The sequence below is a fragment of the Odocoileus virginianus genome, chromosome 13, assembly GCF_023699985.2.
Source record: "Odocoileus virginianus isolate 20LAN1187 ecotype Illinois chromosome 13, Ovbor_1.2, whole genome shotgun sequence".
In the NCBI taxonomy this organism is placed as follows: domain Eukaryota; kingdom Metazoa; phylum Chordata; class Mammalia; order Artiodactyla; family Cervidae; genus Odocoileus; species Odocoileus virginianus.
The window spans coordinates 55,095,006-55,120,388 of NC_069686.1; the positions used below are offsets into that span (position 1 = coordinate 55,095,006).

At 35.2% G+C, this 25,383-nt stretch overlaps 1 protein-coding gene across 3 annotated transcripts in view; it reads right to left on the minus strand.

Annotated features, from left to right (window-relative positions):
- SLC35F5 (solute carrier family 35 member F5) overlaps positions 1–22,702 on the minus strand; it is a 37,618-nt gene extending 14,916 nt beyond the window's left edge. For all 3 annotated transcript variants that reach the window (XR_002316157.2, XM_020905444.2, XM_020905462.2), the window contains exons 1-11: positions 22,620–22,702; positions 21,667–21,757; positions 21,389–21,530; positions 18,308–18,451; positions 16,048–16,110; positions 13,283–13,364; positions 11,545–11,735; positions 6,389–6,470; positions 5,549–5,636; positions 3,361–3,425; positions 1,346–1,450 (exon numbers count right to left, since the gene is read on the minus strand). Coding sequence is in view for 2 of the 3 variants with exons in the window: in XM_020905444.2 (XP_020761103.2) it covers positions 1,346–1,450; positions 3,361–3,425; positions 5,549–5,636; positions 6,389–6,470; positions 11,545–11,735; positions 13,283–13,364; positions 16,048–16,110; positions 18,308–18,451; positions 21,389–21,530; positions 21,667–21,757; positions 22,620–22,659 (1,093 nt within the window). In the remaining variant the exon portion in view is untranslated. The remainder of the gene's footprint in view (positions 1–1,345; positions 1,451–3,360; positions 3,426–5,548; positions 5,637–6,388; positions 6,471–11,544; positions 11,736–13,282; positions 13,365–16,047; positions 16,111–18,307; positions 18,452–21,388; positions 21,531–21,666; positions 21,758–22,619) is intronic.
- Between the last annotated feature and the right edge of the window lie 2,681 nt (positions 22,703–25,383).

Consider the following 25,383-nt stretch of genomic DNA (forward strand, 5'->3'; position numbering starts at 1 on the left):
CTGCTCACACCGTGATGCCCAAAGAACTTTCCACATCCCAATTCTAACTACTTCTTCTCTAATTCTGTCTATTCTACAGCCCAGGTCAAATTCATATCGCTTTACATATCATGGCATGTCTACATATACTCTCCAGTAAGAGTAAAGAAGCGATTTTTCTTCAAAGCTGCCAATCTTTAAAAAAAAAAAAAAAAAAAACCTGCAAAATATTAGCATTTCAATTCATTCCAGATGGACTTTCCTATGACTTCAAAATAAGATGTCATTAAAATTATCTTCATATTTAAGGTATACTTAGGAATTCTCTACTTAAAAGGACTTGAGTGATCACCCAGTCTGGTGGGTTTTCAAAGGTTTTATTTTTGTTAATCACTACGTGCAGATATTCAAACTTTTAGTAGAAAAATCATTTCTAGAAATTAATTTATAATGCTAAAAAAACAACAAAGCAGAATTGCTTCAGTAGAAGCAGCAGAGCAGTCTGCGAACCAAACTCACACATGCAACTCCACTTCCTTCCAATCTTCCCAGGATCCTTCATAAATCAGCTACTAACCTAGTCTAATCTCCTCATTTTCATATGAGTATGAGATAAATGAAGTTACAACAGCTAGAGTCCAGGTCTCCCTGGTTTCCTGTAAGCTGTACTTTGAATTCTCATCCCTAGGCTCCATTATCTATTGATATTGGAACATACCATGTCAATGTACTCTTCTTTTGTAATCCTAGATATCGGACTTCTTTACTGAGCTCATTTCAGGCAAATAAGAATTTATAAATTATATTAGGCATTTACCAAAATTAAGAATTGATGCCAGAAACTGTAACTGGGTAATTTAAAAATCTATGTCATAAAAGAGTCTGAGTCTTAAAGTACAAATGACCTATAATTTTTAGTAAAAATTAGCTCATAGACAGAACCTAGTATTAGACATCATTTTTGGGCAGTTTCCCCAATCCTATGCTTCTAACAATTCAAAAATGGCAAAATGTATAACACAATAGGTAAACCCTCACATGCTTATAACAGTATAACCAGTGATATCAATGAGGAAAACATCTCATTTACAGGTTAAAGATATTAATTTGAAAAAGGTACATTAGAAGAATTTCTTTTACCTCACATTGGGAGAGTGAACATTTCCTCCAGGTCCACAATTATGCAGAACCAAGACAAGAGAAAAACACTGAGAGTGGACTTCATAATCTTTAAAGTCTAACAGTTTTAAAGAATTACATGGGGGAGTGGGAAGGGAGTCTTCCCTATTCCCTCCAAAAAACAAAAACAAAACCCTAAGTTAATCATTCAGAGTACATAGCCTCAACAAGTTAAACATATTCTTACCAAAGAACATTGGAATATCCAACTTATCTTCTCTGTCTACTTTTCTCTTAATCATAACAATATAAACAGCATAGAGCATGGCTCCAACAAGAGACCAAATGGAACCTGTAAAAGTCAATATAATAAAGTATTTGTTCATGAACTCATTCAACACATACTTAATTAAAATCTGACACAGTCAGGTCCTATTTCAAGAAATGAGTGCTATTCAAATATGAAAAGATAAAGTATAACCCACCTTATCCATGTCCTCCAGGAATACAGGAAGGACTTTAAAGTATAAACCAACAAATACAAAATCATTCATCTTGATGATTTAACCAATCAGTTATACATGTTATAATACCACACTTTCGTATTTAATTTTGAAGTGCATACTTCCTATCTTCCCCTACATAAACAATTTTGAAACCTAATATAGCCAACTTAACAATGTTTTCGTCCCACTCTAGGCTATCTATATTGTTCTCCCCTCTGCCATGTATCATTTTAATACACATTCTACCACCATCTTCAAGACTCTTTTAAAGTCCCACACTGTCACCAAGCATCCTCTTTCTACTCCACTGAACTGCCATCCTGCTTGTCTTCTATTTTAGACAATTTAATACTACAGCTGAATGTAGTATGATTTTATTCTCTAGGGGTTTCATTTTGTCAATCATATATATCGATTAAAAGAAAAAACTTGACAACTGCAAACACATAATTTATACTTTTTAATGTTCTAAAATATCTAACATAATGTATGACTAGCAGTTCCTTCCTGCATAATGAATATTGATTCTCTTTTATATATTAACTCACTCTCAAAAACATTTAAGTAAGCCTTTAAAAACACCTATAATAAGGTGCTATTTGCCAAGTGACCACATTCAATACTTTAAATCAATTATCCAAAAGTTCAACGTTTCAATAAATCTATTTATTAGTGCTATAAAGGAAAGTCTGTCAACAAAATCTCACACACAAAACACATACATTGTTTTAAACATACAGAGCTACTCTAGGTGAGAAAGAGCTAAGACAGTTCAAGAGACACAGCTCCCTGGGCACTATCCAGGAATAGTTTAGAAAGCATTATTCTATTCAGTGGACTTTAAATATCTAAAGAAAGTATACAGAAGGAAACCAAGGAAGCTGGATTCTTCTGCTAAATCTAAACAATGGATCAAAAACTAAGTGCTTACCATAGTAGTAATTGTTTCAGGTAAAAATCAGAAGTGAATGACAAAATTAGTGGCTGCAAGCATGATGGGCAGGATATCTGTATAGTCTCCATATCTCTAACAAAATGCTGATTACTTACACAGGGAAAAACTAGGAGCTACACTAGAGCAACCTGACAGACACCACTTTAGAATTAATGTCATTAGTAACAGAACAAATACATATCATGAGCCTTCTTGATATGATGGATTTGTCAGGACACAGTATCACTTCCATGGTATTCTTATCAAAAATGCACAATATATGTTTAACCATAAAGAAATACCAGAAAAATTAATTGAAGGACATTCTACAAAAAAAGTGGACAGTATTCTCCAAAAATATTAAAGTTATGAAGGACAAAAAATGACAGTGGGATAGTCAGAGATTAAAAGAAAACCAAGGAGACATGATATCTAAATGCAACAAATGATCCTGGACCAGAAAAAGAACATTAGTGGGAAAAAATGGTGAAATTTGAAAAGAACCTACAAACTAAATAAAAATGACTGTAACAGCTGTTAATTCCTGATTTTTAAACCTGTACTGTAGCTATGTATGTTATAAACAGTTAAGAGAATCTGAGTGAAGGTTATATGAGAGTTTTGTGTTCTATTTTTTAATTTTCTTACATTATTTCCAAAGGAAAAACTTTTTAAATAAAACCTTATTAGTGCCCACCCTGTGTGTATGTGTGTGCACACGTGTGCATATACATGCACATGTGTGTATGTGCACACGCACGATGATATGCACAGGTCTTTCTTGTATATTCTAACAGGAAGAATTCAGAGTCAGATACTTACCTATTGTGTTTCTTCCAGGAGATTTTTCAGATCCTGACAGATTTACCAGCACAACACCTCCAATGCTATGAGAAATAACAGTCATTACTGATGAGTAACATAATAAATTCCTTTAAAAGACTAATCATAAAGATCAAAGTTATTTACAAGCAATAAAGACTAATCTTAACTTTAGGTCAAACCATCAAAGAATTCATGATTTAATTAATACTGAATAATACCAGTATAAGTGCTGTAGTTGTATTAATTTAATCCACATAAAATGACTGACATTACCTTATAAGGAAGGTATTATTATCATTACCATTCCCATTTTACACATGAGAAAACTAACGCACAAAAAAATGAAGTAACTTGACCAAAATCACATAGCTAGGACTGAAACGCAGGCAGTCTACTTCCAGAGTCTAGTGTTCTTAACTTGCTATGCTATCTTCTGCCTTTCATTAGGTAAAAGTCAATTTGTCATCCCTCCTTCAATCTTTTTTTTTTAAATGTATGTGTATTAAACCCATATAAACCTAGCAATAGTAATAACTCTTGCTATTATTATGGTTGTTTAGTCACTAAGTTGTGTCTGACTGTACAACCCCATGGGTTGCAGCCCACCAGGCTCCTCTGTCCATGGTATTTCCCAGGCAAGAATACTGGAGTGGGTTGCCATTTCTTACTCTAGGGGATCTTCCTAACCCAGGGATCAAACCTGCATCTCCTGCATTGGCACGCGGGTTCTTTATCACTAAGCCACCAGGTAAAATCAAAATTAATAATAAAATTATTATTAAATATTTAAATAAATAATTCCATCATTTTAATGGATAAAATAAGACCACCAAAAGGAGGCAGAGAAATCAGAGGTTATTTCTTCATTCGACTGTTGCTTATTGAGCAATAGTTTGGGTTAAGCAATGAACAAGAGAGATGCGATTCCCGTCCTCATGGAGCCTTATATTGTCTTTCTATTTCTGTGCATCTTTCTACTTTTATTGAGACAATGCAAAGAAAAGTTAGAAATAGGCATGAATTGTGAACAAAGCTGGATAAACCTCATTACTTCCCTAATATAAATATACTGTATTTTCGTAGTGTAAAAATTCATCTAGCTAAATCATGAGCCAGTCATGTAAAAGAATAAATTTCTAGCATCCATGAAGTCTAAATGGTAAATCAGCTGGCTCAATCAGACCACCCATGAAAACTACCACTGTCAATTTGCCCTTGTATCTAAAAGAGAGAAACACCACTTATGTGACTATCAAGAACCAGTCTCTATAAGAATCACTTTTTATATAGATCCTTCCAAACTTTAAAACAAAACTGTAAATTAGATGATACTATCATCATTTCATCATCAAGGAAATCCTCTCAGAGAGTTAAGGGGAAGTGGCCAGGGGAAAACAGAGCTCTAATTCGAAGCCAGCTCTGATAGCTCAAAAAACTAATCTTTCTGGTAAATTATTTTGGTACCTTCTCTGATTTCTGATTTTCTCTTACAAAAACAAGAGTTTCATCAAATCAATATATCTTTTTTGAGTACTGACTGTAAGCAAAGCCCTATGCTAGGCCTTTGATAACACAAAGAAGCAGAAACAAGGATTTAGCCTTCAATGGTTTACAATCTCCTAGGGAAGACAAGACAAATAAATACAAAGTTAAATAAAAAGAAAAGATTTAAATTAGTTACTAATGGTACTTATGTACTTTATCACAAATAGTAATACAAAATTGCCAGATGGTTTATACAGAAAATAACTAAAAGATTAAGGCTGAGACAATCAGAGAAGACTGCATGTTAGATTTCTATAAATGGGAGAAGTAAAAACTAAAAACTAAACAAAAAGGGAAGCTTGCTTTAGCAAAAGGAAACAGAAACTTGGGAGGTTATGAGGGTGAATAACATGTAGTTAAACATGAATGTCAGTACAATACTTAGTTAAGTTCATAGTCTCATGAATGGGAACCAAAGCCCCTTTAAGATCTTCCCTTCAGTTACATACCCTAGGAAGGTTTTGAAAACTAAAACTAGCCAAGGATGTGATGCAGAGCTGATGTTCATTTAAAACCTTCTTTTATCTTCATCTTTCTCTGCCTATATATTATAATATAAACACTCCTCTATCACTACGAGAAATGCTTTAAACACTGCATTTTTAAGAAGAACAAACTAGCTATTATACTATATTCTTACCTTAAGATTACAGCTAAAAGTTTAGAAAGAGTGAATCTATCGCCACTGTTACTTGGAAACATTGCAGCAAGGATTAAGGTAAAAAGTCCTGTGGAAAGAAAAAGATTTTTAAAAAGATACATTCCCTTAAATAAATACTGTCAAAATTATTTATTACCAACTTGATTGCTTAAATAAGTAAATTACTTATTACCTAACTTTTAAATCTTGTTATTTTTAAATGACTAAGAATACAACTACAGCTACCTAGGCTAAAATGTTCAAAGATCATACATGGAAACAGTCTCCAAATTAAACTGTTTATCTCACAGATCAAGTACAGTCCTATTTACTTTAAAACTACTAAGAGAGTTAGACTCAGCATTCAGAGTAACATTCTGACCTCATCATAATCAAGCATGTGTGCTAAAGTTACTTTTACAGCTCAAAAATCCTTTTTTTATCTTCTAGACCTGGAAGGTGATTCAATTTTAAAAATAAAACACCTTTCATAGGGCAAATTATAGATCTGAAATAAGCAACCACATTTAGCCAAAGGGTCGAAAAAAATATCCTTAGAAAGAATATGTGGAAGGAAAGATAGCTACAATACAAAGGCTCAGCCTGTAAAACTTTATATACAATGTATTTTTGTTGCATAGAAAATACTGTAAAGTATTAGAAGGAATATAAACAGTACAAGGTTATGGTACTAAACTTAAAGATTAAGTAATAGTTATAATACATTAATATATGTTAAAAAGAATGAAATAATTCATAACAAGATAAAAATATTTATATGTACACATATGTATCAGAAATAGGCCTTGAGTTATAATACAGATAAGACAAATTTCTTACCAGAAGTTGAGGACAAAATATTAACTATAGCAACTTGTGTGTCTGAAAGTGCTTCTTGATATGACAAATTTGCCAAAAACCACTGAAGAAACAGAAAATAATGAAACCTAATTATTTACTTATTTGTATTTGGCATTATAATTTAGAGTCCCCTCCTTCTTTTCTCCCACTAAATACTATTATAAGAAGTTTCTATTTTGTTTTGCATTGAAAAATCACAGGCCTAAAAAGAAGACAAACACTTATATCAGACCAAAAATCTTTGCTATCCAATTTTCCTTAAGAAATGAACAAATTGGTTAAAAATTAGCACTTTTCAGGCTTCTTTAAATATTAGGATAAATTGAATATCAAATCAACATTGAAATTTGATTTATCTAAGCACTGATAGTATTAAATTTATCTAAATCAAATTTAAGGGAAATCGATCAAACAGGTGATGCTTAAGGGGATGAAACTAGCCAGACTGATACAGACAAAAGGCTGTATTCACTTTGGAAATTTTAGAATGTCCAAGAATACTGTGAATTTACTGGCTAACTGTGATTGTTTCTCTGATTCTCAGTTTTGAGACATAATACCAAAAGTTCTCATAACTTTGGATATAATAAAGGAGGTTTTCCAGTTATGGGAATTTTTTTCCCCTTCTTTCTTCCCTTTTGCTCATCAAGGCTAGAGTATCCTTATATTCCCAATGCTGGGCCCATTTTGATTTAAAGAATAAGAAATAAGTCCTCTTTTGATGAAGCCTGATGTTTGTGTGTATGTGCATATAAAGTTACTTTCACTGCATTCAGATATTCTAATGCAATTTACAACAACTTATCCATTTTCTGTTGATGGACATTTTTTGACTATGCCAAACAATGCTACCAAGAACATTTTAGCATGTGCCTCCTGGGACTCATGTACATGAGTGTCCCTAATGTAGCATACATTAAGAAGCAGATTGTTGGTCTAAGTAAATTAACTGCTTGTCTACCTGTTTTCTGTTGCTTAAACAGAAGGACTGGATAATCATGTTCTGCTGGACAATGACTTGTCTCTGTTAAGGAGGGACATCTCCTGATCTCTTTCAGAACTTTTAGTTAAGTGAATGGTATGATTATCAGCATTTATATTTCAAAGAAGCAGTATAGACAGATGATCTTAGTGCACTGCTAAGAGGCAGCAGATGGTTGAGAGCCTAGAAGTCTCCATTCAGTCTACACTGTACTCAAAGCTAAAGCCAGACTGAAAGCACAGCAGAGACTCTGATTCCATCTGTAGTCTTCTGACATCCTAATTTCACGTGACTATCTAAATAAGAAAATGAGGTTAGCAACTGGTATGATGGGCAATATCAAATATATGTGGCAACAGGAGCCACAATTGCTTGCAGTTGACGCACTAAACAAGAAGCAGAAGACTCTGCCCTTTAATTATCTTTTGGAGATTTTCTGCAAGAATAGGTAATGCTTATCAGGTGATAATTAGCTTTCTTGACCTACTTTCCTTACCACTTTAATACTTAAATACTGTGCTCATTTTCCAAACAATCTCACTGCTCTCTGCTAATGCAAGATAAAGAAATTTAATCAGACCATTTAGATGGTAGAAACTCAAAAGATTCTAACTACTCATTAGCTATGAACTCTTTCCAGAAAAACCTTCCCACTCTCCAGTTCTCCCCAAACTCCATTCTCTGGCTCTCAAACTCAAGGCAGCCTCATCACAAAGGAAGACCATCTCAATTACCCTCCAGTAAAAATTATTGTTAAAATGTTTCTCTTCATTATTTCAGAGTTGAGGATAACCACTTACTAATAATCGAGCTATCACAAATAATTTATATAATACTTCATTATTTCATGAGTGGTAATTAATTTTAAAACTAACGTAAAAGCCTGTGAGACCTAAATTATATTTTACAGAAAAAAAGCTGTAACACCATAAGCCCTAATGAGACAAAAGAATTAAAGGAGGGTTGGCAAATACAGTAATTATTAACTCCTTTTGAACTGCAATGTCCAATACACTAGCCAGTAGCCACATGTCACTATTAAGCAAATGAAACGTGGCTAGCTTGAACTGAAATGTTTAGAAATTGAAATAAAAACAGAAATTGAAATGAAATAGAAAAAGAAATATTTAAAAATTTAAATGTTTAGAAGATTTTAGTACAAAAAAAGAATGCAAACTATCTCATCAATCATCTTTATATCAATAGTATGTTGAAGTGTTTTACATACGGTGTATTAAATAAAAATATAGTATTAAAATTAACTTTACTTATGTGGTGTGGATGGACCTAGAGTCTGTCACACAGAGTGAATTAACTCACAAAGAGAAAACCAAATATCATATATTGACGAATAATACGGAATCTAGAAACACGGTACCAATGAACCTACGTGCAGGGTGGAAACTGAGATGCAGACTTGGAGCGGACCTGTGGATGCAGCAGGAAGGAGGGTGGGGCGAACTGGAGGTTAGGACTGACGTACATACTCTAACACGTGTAAAACAGACAGCTAGCGGGAAGCCGCCACACAGCACAGGGATCTCAGCTCAGTGCTCTGGATGACCCAGAGGAGTGGGGTGCAGCGAATGGGAGGGAGGCTCAAGAGAGAGGGGTATGTGTGTACATACAGCTGGCTCACTGCACAGCAGAAGCTAACACAACGCTGTAAAGTAATTATACTCTAGTAAAAGAAAAACAAAGAATTAATTAAGGCCCATAAAGTGTTTCAAAGGCCAAGGATGAAAGACATCATACTAAACACAAAGCCTCATTATGGGCCCCAGAGTTGATGGAATACAAAAACTCATTTATGGTTGGCAAAATTCTAAAACATCTAAAATTTCAAATAATTCTCAAATAAGGATACAAGAAAAAAAATAACTTTCTTTTTTTAACATGTCTACTAGAAAATTTAAAAATACATATATGACCTATATTTGAGGCTCACATTATATTTCTACTGAATAGCACTGCTCTAGACCTCAACTAAGGTTATCACTCTATTGAGTCAGGTTTCTAAAAAGTTGAATTCCTGGACTATACTACTCTGACTTCCTACAGAAATGCCTTTACTCAAGATTAACATAGCTCCCTGCTCTTATATTAATAATTTACTTAAGGTTGATTTTTCAAAAAAGACTATTAAAAGTGAAAGTAATCCAAGTGTACATCAATGGATGAACAGACAAACAAAATGTGGTATATACACAGAATGGACTTTTATATAGCCTTAAAAAGAAAAATATTCTGACACATGCTACAAAGATAAACTTTGAAGAATAATTTATTAAATTATGAAGTGAAATAAGCCAGTCACAAGAGGGAAAATGTTGTATAATTCTATTTAAATGAGGTACTCAGAGCAGTCAAGCTCATAGAGACAAAAAATAAAATGGTAGCTGTCAGTGGCTGAGGGAGGTGGGAAAGGGGAGTTATCATTTAATGGGTATAGAGTTTCAGTTTTGCAAGATGAAAAAAGTTCTCCTGACAGGCACTGGAGATGTTTGTAAAACAGTGTGAATGTCCTTAATGCCACTGGGCTGTATACTTAAAAATCATTAAAATAGTAAGCTTTATGATATGTATATTTTACTTCAATCTTTCTAAAAGGTTATTATCGGTGCATATCTACCTGTAAATCTGCTATACGGAACAATGTCTTACTGCCTATGAAATTTATTCTCTCAGTTTTGAGTTGGGAAAACTTAACTTTATCAATAAAGAGAAATACTTCTTTTTAATAGCCAACAAGCTGTGTAAATCAGAAAGGTTTCCTTCTTCCCTTCTGTCAAACTGTCTAGAGATAAACTGCGTGCTTCCTTTCAGTGGAAGTTCCTGACATAATCAACCCATTCCACAGTCGGTTTGCCCCCATACAGACATTATCTGTTTAATCTGGTTCTCATCTCCCTCCCCCTTTTAAACTTTTACTATATAGATTCTTTGCATTTCACCTCATGTCTCCTTTAAAAGTTAAGAGATAAAATTAATTAATTTCAGTCTTGCCTTACACATTTAAAACAAGGTAACAGAAATCATAATAGCATAATCTAAATACATGAGCCCTTAAGTTAACCTTATTACATGTGTAGTTACCATATTACAACTCCCCAAAATTCTTTGATTTGCATTCCTGAATATATTAATCAAGGTATCACTAAAACAGAGGTTATTCAGGCAGAGGATGGTGAAAAATTGGCTATGCAGTATATATGAAGTAAAACTGTAATGTAAAAAAAAAAATCTAATAATCAGGCCAATAATATTGACATTAGCACTGCATCACTACCTAGTGTTTTTAAATGCTCAGTATATATTTAAATCCTAAAGATTCATACAAAACAACCTTGGAATAGGTTGAGCATTAAAATTCATTTTTAAACTGTAAATCAAGAGTTTTTACTAACTCAGACAAGTTTTCTAACCCAAGATTAGCCTAAAATAATATTTTATTTGCTAAATGAATTTTTTATGTGAAACATTAAGCATATTTTTTGGTTTCTATATCAAAATAATTGAGAAGCTATAATAAAATATTCTGAAAAAATGTTTACTATGAATGCTTGTAAAATTTTGACCACATTTATATGGCTTCCCAGGTGGCACTAGTGGTAAAGAACCCGCCTGTCAAAGCAGCAGACATAAGAGACCCGGGTTTGATCCCTGGCTTGGGAAGATCCCCTAGAAAAGGAAATGGCAACCCACTCCAGTATTCTTTGCCTGGAAAATCCCATGGACAGAGGAGCCTAGTGGGCTACAGTCTGTAAGTTCGCAAAGAATCAGACACAACTGAAGTGACAGCACACATACGAATTTAAAGTAAAACTACAAAAGCAATTATTTGAAGAAATCAATGCAGTCAATGCAAACTCTTACATGGATATTTACTAGCATTTGTATTAACATATATCATAGTATAACTTCATTATTCAAATTCTAAATATATATGAGTAGTTGCAATGTACAGTATTTATTAAATTCTTTCACATATGACTAGTATTTATTAACTTTAATACTCTTAATTTCCCTCTGATGACAGGTAACTAAGTTTAGCTATGATTAAGCAACCTAAATTGTCTTACACTTCCATAGTATATTGTTGGTATGTATACTGTCTTAAAATTCATATTTCAAACATAAACAGAAGACTTACCACAAAGCAAAAAAAAAAGCTAATTTTTGCTACTTGAGTTGCTGTAAGTTTCCCCACAGTTTTGAGTAAGGATTCTTGTTCTTTCACAGTAGGATATGACATTCGAGACAACTTAGCTTCCAATGCATGGCTTGATGGTAGTTGTCGAATCTCCATAATATTACTAAATCTTACACGAGACTTTTTGGGAACTTAAAAGGAAAAGTATAGTACAAAATCATTAAACATTTCCCTCACACCCAACAAAAGTCACAAGTTTTAATATAATGATAAATGCATATAATTTAATAAATCTATGATCACATTTGAACAGTCCAAAAAAACCAGTTACATTATTATATGGGACAGCTCTGCTTATTCAAAAGAGTTTGCAGGAAAAATGTTTCCATTTATAAACCATTTTGAAGATTTTTAAATGAGACCAATATTCAAATAAAGTTTCAACTGTATACACACACATCTGCCTGATTCAGGATATAGTACGAATATTACTTTAGCATTTATGTTGTTCAGTCACAAAGTCATGTCCAACTCTTTGCAACCCCATGGCCTGCAGCATGCCAGGCCTCCCTGTCCCTCACCATCTCCCAGAGTTTGCTCAAGTTCCTGTCCAGTGAATCGCTGATGCCATCCAACTATCTCGTCCTCTATGGCCCTCTTCTCCTTCTGCCTTCAACCTTTCCCAGCATCAAGGTCTTTTCCAGTGAGTTGGTTCTTCGCATCAGGTGGCCAAAGTACTGGAGTTTCAGCTTCAGAATCAGTCCCTCCAATGAATACTCAGGACTGATTCCCTTTAGGATTAACTGGTTTGATCTCCTTGCAGTCCAAAGTATTCTCAAGAGTCTTCTCCAACACCACAGTTCAAGAGCTTCAATTCTTTCACACTCAGCTTTCTTTTTGGTCCAACTCTCACATCCAGACATGACTACTAGAAAAAACATAGCTTTGACTAGGACCTTTGACTCTGACTAGGACCTAGTAATGATTTTAGAGCTCAAGAAGAGGAAATCTGTCACTGCTTCCATCTTCTCCCCTTCTATTTGCCATGAAGTGATGGGACAAGATGCCATGATCTTAACTTTTTTAATACTGAGTTTTAAACCAGCTTTTTCATTCTCCTCTTTCACCCTCATCAAGAAGCTCTTTAGTTCCTCTTCGCTTTCTGACATTAGAGTGGTATCATCTGCATATCAGAGGTTGTTATTTCTCCCGGCAATCTTGATTTCAGCTTGTAACTCATCTAGCCCGGCATTTATAGTAAAACCTTATTTGGATTTTTCCTCATAGATATTCAATTTATGAGAATTATTTTCCTAGTCAAGCATGCAGAACATTCTTCTACAATTCCACTACTTGGAAAAGAATATCATGGATAAGTTCTGCACCTTACACTGAAGCTGGCTTTCCTTATCATGTTCACAGCTAGCAAAACTCCCATAATTCACTATCAACGTCTTTGATGGCCTTGTTAGAGAAGATATTGTTCATTAAAAAATAAATCTATGTTTATAATAACACCATAGAGATTTCTGGTATTTTGGAAGCTATTTCCACTGAATTAATGAAAATTTCCAGTCAAACTACCAGACAACTACAGGTTGAGCCAATACCACATGGAACAGAAGACCTGCCAGGTGATCTCGGGCAACCCACAGAACCACTAAGTTTTGGAACGGCTTGACTGAAAAGCTAAAATTTTCATTCATTTCTAAGTCATGAAATTCTAAGTTTTGCTTACTTTTTTCAGTATCAATGTTTGTGTTCTCAGGTTTTTCACTTGGAAGATCATGAAATTTCACAGGAACATATAGAGGTTCACTCTGGAATACAGCAAAAACAGAAACAAATATAAACAGCAAGTATAATATACACTGGCTAAATTTAAGTGAATGGTCTATAGACACAGATACCACCCAAAACAGAGCCTTTTACCACTACGCTTATACAGCATAATTTTAACAAAATGCAAGACTTAAAAAAGAAACTCAAATGATCCACTCAGGTACAAAGACAGGAAGAACAAGTTTAAAGTTTAGAAATGTAATCAGATAGCACTGGCACATTATGATATTTAACATTTAAATGTCATAAAAACAGACCTCTCTCAGCTAAAAGATTATCTCCCATTCCGTTTCATTCATTCATTTAAGATGCACATATTGAGCTCCTATTGTGTCAGGTACTGTTCTAGGTCCTGGGGATATAACAGTGAATAGAAACAAAATCTCTATTCTCAATGATCAGTCAGTCTAATGGGGAAGACAGACAATGAACAGATAATCACATGTGTAATATGTATACAAATTTGCTAAATTGTTTCCCCTTACTACTTGAGTCACCTAACACCAAAAACTACTAAAAATCTTAACTAGAATAATAGATAGAAAAATAGCTTCCTCTTATCAGTTCTTACTTATCATGTCCAGAGCAGGTCAACTTATATTTCTCATTAGTCCTCACAAAACTTTATAAAGCGGAATTTTAAAGGAACTTTTCTAGAAGTTGAGATATAAAATAATTGAGTGGTAGACAACAGAATTAAATTCAGGTCTGTCTAACCATACTCTAAAGATGTACATTTTTCAGTTCAGTTCAGTTCAGTTGCTCAGTCGTGTTCGACTCCTTGCGACCCCATGAACCGCAGCACGCCAGGCCTCCCTGTCCATCACCAACTCCCGGAGTCCACCCAAACCCATGTCCATTGAGTCGGTGATGCCATCCAACCATCTCTTCCTCTGTCATCCCCTTCTCCTCCTGCCCTCAATCTTTCCCAGCATCAGGGTCTTTTCCAATGAGTCAGCTCTTCGCATCAGGTGGCCAAAGTATTGGAGTTTCAGCTTCAACATCAGTCCTTCCAGTGAACACCCAGGACTGATCTCCTTGCAGTCCAAGGGACTCTCAAGAGTCTTCTCCAACACCACAGTTGAAAAGCATCAATTCTTCAGTGCTCAGCTTTCTTTCTACATTTTTAAGTGGTTCTAAATGCCTCAACTGTTTTTGCAAATGTTTCTCAGATGATCTGTATTCAAGGTACAATTCTCCAAACACACTGTTTCTTAAATAAACATAAAATATTTTTTATTTTTATTTAACTCCTGATACAGACTCTGTCAATTAAAAATATTCAGTAAATGAAAAGGTAACAGGATTTGGAAATAGAGTCTCTTTGCTGCATTACAGCATTTGGCCTAGAACAATTTGACATGTCTATCTTACAGATAACAGCAAAAATTAGCAAAAGAGTAGGGCTTCCCAGGTGGCACAGTGGTAAAGAATTCATCTGTAATATTGCAATGCAAGAGACGCAAGAGATGGGGTTTGATCCGTACATCAGGAAGATCAATCCACTCCAGTATTCTTGCCTGGAAAATCCCACAGACAGAGGAGCCTGGAGGGTTACAGTCCATGGGGTCCCAAGGGTCAGACACGACTGAGCACAGCACAGCAGGAGTAGAAGAGGAGGTTCCCATTTCAACTCTGTCTTCTACACTGACAGAGACAACTGAGAGTAGTCTTGTGTTTTCTCTCCCTAGTTTTCTTTTTGCTGTTGTTATTTTGTGATTTGTTTTTGTTTTGTTTTTTGCTGCGCTGTGCAGCTTTGTGATATCTCAGTTCCCTGATCACGGATCAAACACATACCCCCGGTAGTAAAAGCACAGGGTCCCAACCACTCGACCATCAGGGAATTCCCAATTATTAGTCTTGTTGGCATTAAAGATCCCAGAGAGAAAAGAAATGACACTTTCTCTAAGTTTAACAAACCCTACACTGCATCAAGTAACCTATCTTGCAAGCAACCATAGTTCTAAGAGCCAGATGAACTAAGAAACAGTACTGTCAATAAGGTCACCAAGCTAGTGCTTCATAAACTGGTATTAAATTTTAGACTAACTTTAAAATCTTTCTCAAATAGAATACCACACTTGGAATGATACATTTTAAATATATACCTTAGTAATGATCTAAGAAGAGTACTTTTGCATACTGTCTCCAACAAGATTATAAATGCTTAAATAGAGTGACTATGTTAATTCCTTTGTAAGCTTATTATCTGTCTCTCTCCCTTCCTCAAACTGGAACATGAGCTGTATTTCAAGAGTCTAGAAGAAGTGTTTAACATATTAAGTGCTCTTAAAAATTTGTGAAATGAATATACAATCTGCTTATAGAGTCTGTTTCAAATAAATGCATTTGCTTCAAAGTGATAAAATATAACAAACATGATGTGACAAAGCTGGTAAGAAACAAGGGACTTCCTTTTCTCTTTTCACTCCTTAACTAATTCCCTCTTCCCTTCTCCCCTTAGAGGTGGCTGAATTGCTTGCTTCTAGGCCCCAGGTATCTCAAAGGAAAGAAAGTACCAAATTACAACTCTTCTGGAGAGCACCTAACATGGAGATACAACTATCTTAACATAGCTGTGGTGCTATCACAGTTATTTCGGTCCTTCCCGCCATGGTCAACTCCACCCAGTCTCTCCCTGAGGAGAAAAGAAACACTTACCAAAGAACTATTCATAGTTGTATCTGTTGTGCAAGCAGCAAAGTACCCTTCAGCATCTGCAAACTACAAATTATGAGACATAAAATTCAATTAAACTCATGTTACAAAGTAGAACTGATGTGAGTCACAGCTCAAATCAGTAAGGAAGAGTCAATGTAGAAAAATGGACAAGATAGGGACAACTCACAGAATTCTACTATGCAACAAATACATGAAAAAAGTACCAGAAACATACAAATTAAACAAGATACCACTGCCTACCTATCCTACTGGCAAATCATCAGGGTTTTGCTAATAGTCCAATCTTATACACTGCTAACAGACATGAATCAAGTGAAACTACTATAGATGCTAATTTAGTGAAAGGAATCAAAAGCTATAAAATGACACTAGTGTTTTACCTAGCAATTATGCTTTTAGGAATCCAGCCTAAGTAAATAACTACATATGAATACAAAGGCATTCCTATTTATTTACAACAAAAGAGAAAGTGACAACACTCTAAAAATTGTTAGTTAAATAAAATACGAAACAATGATAACAAATGCTTATTTATTAGTCTGGAAAAGTATTCATGATATAGTAAATGAAAAATCAAGTCAGGTTAGAAAGCAATATATATAGACCAAACCTATTTCTGCTATAAATCTCTTTTAATATATACATATAAATAGATATCTACAGATAGTATCAAATATTTATAGTGGTCTTAGAATGGTAAGAGTACGAATAGATTATTCTTATTCTTCCTGTTAACATAATTTGTCTCCAATAATGAACTTATTACTACTGCAATTAAAAAATACTTAACACTGAAAAATGTTACAGCAATGTTAAGTTTCATAAAAAGTTGTTTGTGATATACTATTAAGCACAAAAGGCAAGATGCAACAGTACAATTTCATTTTTATAAAAAGTGAAATAAAAATACACACATGTAAACAATGGCAGTATATATGCCAAAATACTGTCAGTGATTATTCCTTGAATGGTAGAATTTATTATTTTCTTTGTTTTGTTCCTTTATATCTTTAAAATTTTCAACAATGTACATGTATTAATACACATGTAACATATTCCTACATGTAATACTACAATGAACATGCATTTCTATAATGTATACATCTTAATTTTTACAAAGTAAGGAATATACACATTCATAATTTTGGTAAGTTTTTGTAAACAGGAGTATAACTTCTAGTCTTTACCTCAAAAATTACTGAAAAGCCCGATAAAAATTAAAAAAGTTCATTTCTCAAGCATGTATTCATTAGGTAAGACAAGGAATAATATTGTTTTAATTCACAAAAAGTAGTACACATAAAAGAAAAGGATTAATGGAAATGGAAAATAAAACAATGGTTACCAAGAGTTGGGGGAAGGAAAGAGAGGGCATTCAAGCAGTTTCTGCTTGGGATGACAAAAAAGTTCTGGAGATGGATAGTGGTAATGGTTACACAGCAAAATAAATGTACTTAATTCCACTGAACTACACATTTTAAAATGGTTAAAACAGTAAATTTTATGTAATATATATTTGAGTACAATAAAAAATAGGGTAAAAGAAAAAAATGATTAAAATGGTAAATTTGATGTTATATATATGTTACCACAATTCTAAAAAGAAAGAGAGGGATAGAAAATCTAAAAAAAAAAAAGAAAAGAATTAATGTAAGACATAGTTTTATATTCTTCATTATCAAAAATTCAGTTTCCACTACAAGGAAGATATATCACTATATAAACTGTCATTTTTTCCAACACTTAAAAACAAGCATGTTATGCCACATTAATGAAAGAATATGATCTGATTAGCCAAACATCTGAAAAATGCCTTGAAATGTTATTTTCACTTTAACATACAAACTTTGAATTACTTTTCTTCTATAATCAACTAATTAGATGATATTCATCTAGTCTGCAAATGACCAAAACTCTAGATACTCTTCTTATCCCTTCTCTTCCATTATTTTCTCCATATTAATTGATTTGGGCTAGTTAAATAGTATTTAACAACTCAGAGGATATCATGAGATAAGGGAAAGAAACTGATTCTGTACCTTTGATCTCTCACAAAATATTCTGACGCCCATGCTAATTAGAAAAAATTTTAAGGTATGGACAAAAGTAGGTTTTTCTTATATCATGCTATTTTCACTCATTTAACTGAACAACTTAAAATCTAACATCTTTCACGAAACTAGTACTTTGAAAAATTGAAAACCCCCTCTCCAACAAACACTGGAAATTTAAAACTTACAAAAGTAGCATGCTTTCCTCGAAATCCTCTTGTACACTGTTGTCTCCATGGCTTCCAAACTATAAAGCCCAAAAGGTACAGAACAAACATAGACGTTTTTGCAAAGGTGCTGAAGAATGGTTTGTTGTACTGAGTAAAAACATACTGTGGAGGAAAACAGTTACACAAACTATGAGACAAACCTTATTACTCATTGCCAATAAAATATGATTACATGATTTTTAACTCTAAATGTTTGTTTGGAAAGATCAAAAGAGATTACAAAAATACTTTGAATTCATTTCTGAATATCGTCTTTTTCTTACATGCAAAGCATAATATTTCTAAACAACTTGCAATAAAAAGTTTTCAGTTTACACTGAAAACCTACTATGCAATAGTATCTATACTAGGGGCTAAGGCAAAATAAGACAGGCTTTCCTGAGAGGAGATATAAAAATACAGATTTTATATATATAGATAGATATAGTATGAAAAATACACAGTGTAATATGCTAATACCATGACAGCGGGGCTCAGGGTACCATGGGAGTACCAAAGAAAGATCATTTTGAAGGTTATAGAAGTTTTCCAAAAGAAGCTATTCTTGATCCATATCTGAAAGGCTAAATAATAGCCCAAACAGAGGAAATAGCACAAAGAAAGCCAATGAGAAAGTATGGGCTAATAAGAAAACTGCATGAAGTTTAAAGTTATTAGAAAGTTATTTTAAAAAAAACCCCTGCAATCATCATTTTTGTTTGATTTTTTAAGTATAGTTGATTTACAATGCTGTGTTAGTTTCAGATGTATAGCAAAGTGATTCAGTTTTGTGTGTATGTGTGTGTATATATATATATAAAACATATATTCTTTTTCAAATTCTTTTCCATTATAAGTTATTACATGGTATTGAATATAGTTCCCTGCACTATATACGATATCCTTGTAATCATCATTTAAATTGAAAATATCAGAAAGAACTCATAATTTTTATTTCCCAAAAAAAAAATCCTAGTTATGTGCATTGAAAGCCCTAGAAAAAAATAACCCAGAAGAAACGAGCACCTCAAGAATCCAGATGATAATCTGTGCCATTTTGAAACCAAAAAAAACACTGACCCTTGAAGACAGGGTCAAACCCAAGTATGGGGCAGGAATGTATGAGATAGGTCTAGGACATTTCGTGTCAGAAGGCAAACAGGATGGGGTCCTACTGAAAGGACACTAGAGACCATTTAAAGGTGCTCCCACTGGCCAAAGATAAGGCAGTTTAAGCATCAAAGGGATAATAAACACAATTCTATTTCTTTTTTAAATTTAACTTTATTTTTAATTGGAGGATAATTGCTGTACAATATTGTAATGGTTTCTGCCATATATCAACATGAATCAGCCATAGGTATGTATGTATGTCGCCACCCCCTTGAACCTCCCTCCCACCTCTCACCCCATCCCATCCATTAAGTTGTCACAGAGCAGTGGATTTGAGCTCCCTGTGTCATATAGCAAATACAGCAAATTTCCATTGGCTATCTAATTTTACATATAGTAATTAATAACCACAAATGTTTAAAACACATCAAACATAGAAAAATCCATAAATGTATAATGATATACAAAAAATGCTCAATGATTATTTCTGGAAGTTGCTAGGTAACATTAGTTTAAAATGAATAGGAATAAAGATTTATCCAAACTTTCCTATATGAACCATGTTTCAGGATAACAAAATAGCAGTTGCAGAAAAGTTCTCCTTAAAGAATTCCAACTAATAAATGCAGAAGAAATGACCCTTAGAAAAATCAACATTTTATAACGTCTAGTTAAATAATCTATCTGGACAATAATCATATGGATATTCAACAACTACGTAAAGACTGATGAGGAACTTACAGTGCTCAAATTGGCATCATCCAAAGTAAGACTTATAGCCATTACCAGCCTCATGTTGTGATGTCAAAGGAAGTAACCAAGACAATAAATAAAAACTAAACTATTTAAAACTAAAATAAAATTTTAAAGATAAGCTTATTTCCCTATCAGCATTAAAGAGAATTCTTTGTAGTTAAACTACAGGATGCTAATCTTAGAAAAAAAAGGTTGTAGAAGAGTGAAAAATCAATGGCCTAATGTATTCCAGAGTCTAATTTCAAAAAGGCTAAAAATTTATTCATCAGATACAATGTCAATGTCAACTATTTACTTAGCTACCACGTGGGATGACCAGCAGTATCACACTGCTTCCTTTGACATTTAAGTTCATTTTATAAATGCTACTCTTCCTTTTGCCTTAAGATAGCAACATTAAGTTGAAACACAGTAATTTCTGAAAATAAATTTCTGCAGGGATCATTAACCAAAGTAAATAAAGTACCTATACAAGTGGAAAGAAAAACTAGCTTGTGAACTCAAAATATCACATTACTACCAATAGGTCATCAATAAAAACAAAATAAAATTTAATTACAGGCAATCACTCTATACATATACTTCACAAGAACTTTAAAGCAGCAAACACATAAATGTCCATGAACCCATGTATGTGTACAACAGTGATCATACATGAAAACTCGGATCACATTCGCTCATTTGTCCAAACATATTTTCACTTTCTACTAAATGGTGACTTCTGGATGGTTGTTCCACTAGAAAATAGTATTTATAAAAAAAGAAATAAATTTAGGGGGGAAAAAACACATAAAACCCACAAATATTAAGAAAATAGGCATGTATGTCATTTTCTAAATAACCTCCTTTTAAGGATTTAAGAAAACTGTATGAAACAATAAAAACAGTATCCGTTCAGCTTCAACTTGAATTGATACTGCTGCTGCTGCTGCTAAGTCGCCTCAGTCGAGTCCGATTCTGTGCGACCCCATAGAAGGCAGGCAGCCCATCAAGCTCCTCCATCCCTGGGTTTCTCCAGGCAAGAATACTGGAGTGGGTTGCCATTTCCTTCTCCAATGCGTGCTAGTTCGTTATAAAAGAAAATTAAACAATATTCAAAATATCACTTAAGTGGGCATGAGAGACAGTAATGGCTAGAGATATAATGATATTTCAGTAACACAGCATCATTCCTAGATAAAGCTTACATACCGAAGTAAGTTCTGAGGATGCAACCCATATCACATCAACAAGTAGGAGAATAACAATCCCAAGAGCCATTCGCTTCCGCTGAGTGAAACCACTGCTCTGGGAATTCATTCGGTTCATGATAAACACACACACCATTTGCAGTCTGTTTTTAGAAAAATACAGATCACATTAAAAAATAACCATGTAAAAATGAGAATATAAGTACAACAGAAGTATGATATTTGTTAAGCTAATGTTCAAACTCATACAGTTTTTTTTTTTTTAAGTGTTGAATTTACCTTATTTTAAAGGCCTTTCTGAGATCTTGAAGAACAATGCCTGAAAACTTAGCAGATCTGAGTCTAAACGGAGGTGAAGAACTCAGCGCACCTAAAAATCACCACAGAATAATGCTTGTGAAAACATCGACCACTCAAAATAAGACTCATAAGCTCTTTTTCACTCTTCACCTTTAAAATGAAAGCAAATGAAAGAATATCAAAGTATGTGAAATATAACTGACATTTTTCTCTACACTTTTATTATCTACTACACATTTCAAATTATACTCAAAGAACACGGTACAAAGAAAAAAAAGCAAAATTCAACAAACAGCATATTTAAGAATACTTAACTAGCGAAGAACAGCTTCATAATAGTTTCATAAAGACAGAACTGGATTCGCCGCTCTTGCTACTCTCTCCAGAGGTACCCAACCCTGGGACAGTGTCTAGACACGCGCCTGTTTCTAAGTGTCGTCTCCGTCCCTGATCTTGAGTGGACTTGGCAGATTTGAGAGGAAGTGATTTGTTTTGAGTATTGAGGGCACGTTTCCAAGCACCTCACATGGTCAAGAGAAGGATCCTCCACGCTTCCCCCACCCACCCCTGTCACTGTGTCTACTATTTCGATCTGAAATAGTCATTCACGAGGTGGGTGGGGAAACAGCTGTTCAAGGGAATCTTCCTTTTTCCGAGGAGGGAAAAAAAAAAAAAAGTTAAGGCAGTGACGTCTCCCGGGAGAAGGAGATTAAAGCCCTGAGGCGGCGGCGCCGGGCAGCTTCCTCAACTACCAGAGTCTACACTGGGCTCGCGCGCCCCTGTCAGCCTCCCCCTCAATAGGTCCCCAGACACTGGCCGTTTCGGTCAGAGCACCTCGGCTGCTACCAGAGGCTGAAGAGTGGGGCCGTTCGGGGCCCTCGGTCCCCGGCTTCGGTTCCAAGTGATTTCGCGGCCCTCCTGTGCCTACTTACCTGGCCTTCCTGCCCCGGGATGGTGTCGTGGCGGCACCATGAGCGGACCCGGCCCGGACCCGCCGCCGCCCAGGGCCACGGCCGCGGCCTCGGACTCACAGAGCTTCCGTGCCGCCTGTCATTGCGCTGCGCGGAGGCCCAGCCCCTGAAGCCGCGGTGCCCCTCGGGGCGACGCTGCCGACGCCAACCGGCTCCACTCGGTTCGGGAGGGCTGGGGGCGGGCGAAGGTAAGGAACCGAGCAGGCAGCGATGGCCGCGGAGGCCCGGAGCTGGACCCTGGCCCCGGCCCCGCCCCCGGCCGGCCAGCCTGCCAGCCCGGCTTGCGGCCCCGCCCCTCTCCCCGGCCCAAGGGCGGTGGCGCACGGGTTTCGTCACGATTGCGCGACAGTAGGCCACGTGAGGGTGTACCTCAAAGGTTTGTCTGTTGACAGGCGCTGAGCACGGAGCGAGAAGACGCCGCTGGGACGGCAGAGAGGAGCTGGGAAGAAGGGAAGCAGGGCGCGGTGGAATGAGAAGAGGGAAGAAGGCGTGGGTGGTTGAAGTGGAGCGAAGGACGAGGGGGGTGACTGAGCCTCCAGATGGCCCCGCACCAAGACAAGAGCTAACTACGGCATTTGTTACAAAATTCGGTCAGGAAACTCTCAAGAGTTCTTTCTCGAGAAGAGGACGGAAGAGCAGAATGGCTTGAGAGAACTTTTGTTTTCTGGAGAGCAGAATGGCCTGGGAGAACTTTTGCTTTCTGGAAACTCTTGTATGTAAAATAGATCCCAGCTTCGGGAATTAGAAGTTCAGTCAGTAAGGGCAAACTTTTCACCTCCCTGGCCCTCAGATTACTGAAAAGTGGGCATAATAATAGTACCTGCCTCGTCTATTAATTTGTATATATGCTAGGATTACTTGAGCATACAAATGTGAAGGGTTTAGATAATTCATGCAGGTAGAACACAAATGTTAATAATTATTAATTGTACAGATTTTTAAAATTAGCTTTTGAATATCCCATAAGAAAAAGCCTTGACCAGCGTCCTGATGTGTATTTATAAAACGAAAATGAGACTAAAACTTTCTTCACTGGAATTTTCTACCACCAGCACGTTTGTAACATCTTTATGAGGTGGTGTGAAGAAATTAAGTTTTTTTCTTCTGTAATCACAATGTAGTGCATTTCTTACCTTCTGAATTTCTCCTGTTTTATTGAGATTGAATATATTGAATTTGTTCAATTAACTAGTAAAGCAATACCATTGAACATTTTTTGTGTTGACCCAGTCAATTTCTAATAAACTATCAGCATTAAGCTCCTCTAATGAATATTCAGGAAGGTATCATGCAGAATAGAAAAATCTTAACCATTTAAATTACTTAGTGGAAATTTGTTTGCAGACATTGATCAAATTATTCCAGTAGATGCTTTATTCTTGTTTCTTTAGAGTGGCAGGCCCATAGTAGACTGAAGAAAGATAGTAGCTTTATGAATACCTTCCAGGATCTAAGAATCAGGAAAATTAGGTTGTACTTCTTAATCTGACCATACTTTATTCTGTGATCTTAAGGACTATTATTCTCTCTACCTCAATTCTTCATTAGAAATAATGCTGATACTGTTACCTATTTCTTAAATAAATAATGCAAATGTAAGTACTTTGTAAATGTATATAAATTACCATTATTACCACTTATTTCCGGAGCATCTGCTAAAGGACAGTGCCTCTAGTCCTAGGTTAATCTTCCATTAACATGTTTTCCCAGCACACGCTGAGGAAATTTCCACTGGACTGCTGAGTCAACAGACCCTGGTGTGATTTCTGTGCTGTGGCATCCTGAACTCAGGCATTTCTTTCTCATGTCCCCACATATCTTGTCCAAGGCTGAGCCCTTAGTAACTTTGAAGTCTTAGAAAGCTGATTTCTGGTATAACTTTAACTCTTATTTCTCTGTGATTAATTCTTAGAAGCAAGAACTTTACATTTCCCTCCCTACAGAATCCCAACTGTCTATATTTTCAAATATAAATTCCACAAGAACAAGAATTTTTGCCTTTATTATCCTCCACTATACCCTCAGCATCTAGACTAGGGCCTAACACAGAAGTGTGGTCAATGTCTTGAATGAACTGGAACATCTCGCTGTCTCTTGACATTTTGAAGTCTATTTTCTTCCTCATATCTTCATTTCTGTTGGTACCACTATTTTTGTAGTCTCACAATCTTAAAAGATTGGTTTTTCATTTTTATTAATTTCCTTTTTACTCTTCAAAGTTGATCACTCTTTAAGTCCTTTTGAAATCTCTCAGTAGTAGATCCTTAAGCTTCATGTTATTAAGTCTGATATATTAAAAAAAGTTACCTGAAATATAGAGAATATAATTTCCTTAGTAATTACATGTGTCACAACATGAATATGAAGGTAAGATCATGTGTGAGTGTACGGGGCAGTCAGTAGTTTACTCCTGTATACCAGTATCAAAGATTACATTTTAAATTCAAACCTTAGTAAAATTACAAATGGCTATGTCATGATTCTTTGGAGCTTCCAGTTAATAGTTGAAACCACTTATAATAGTTCTGTGAATTCCAAGTGTGGAAATAAAGAACACTCAAATGAGAACAAGCAGAAGACATTTATTCAGAGCTTGCTATAGCAAGGCAGTCAGCCCTCATCCCTTGCATTTGGCAGAGATTCAAAGACAGGGAAGTGTAAAAGCTTTCCAGTAGAAACAGGAAAACGCTTCAGGTATACCCTGATGGTTGGCATGGGGAAACAA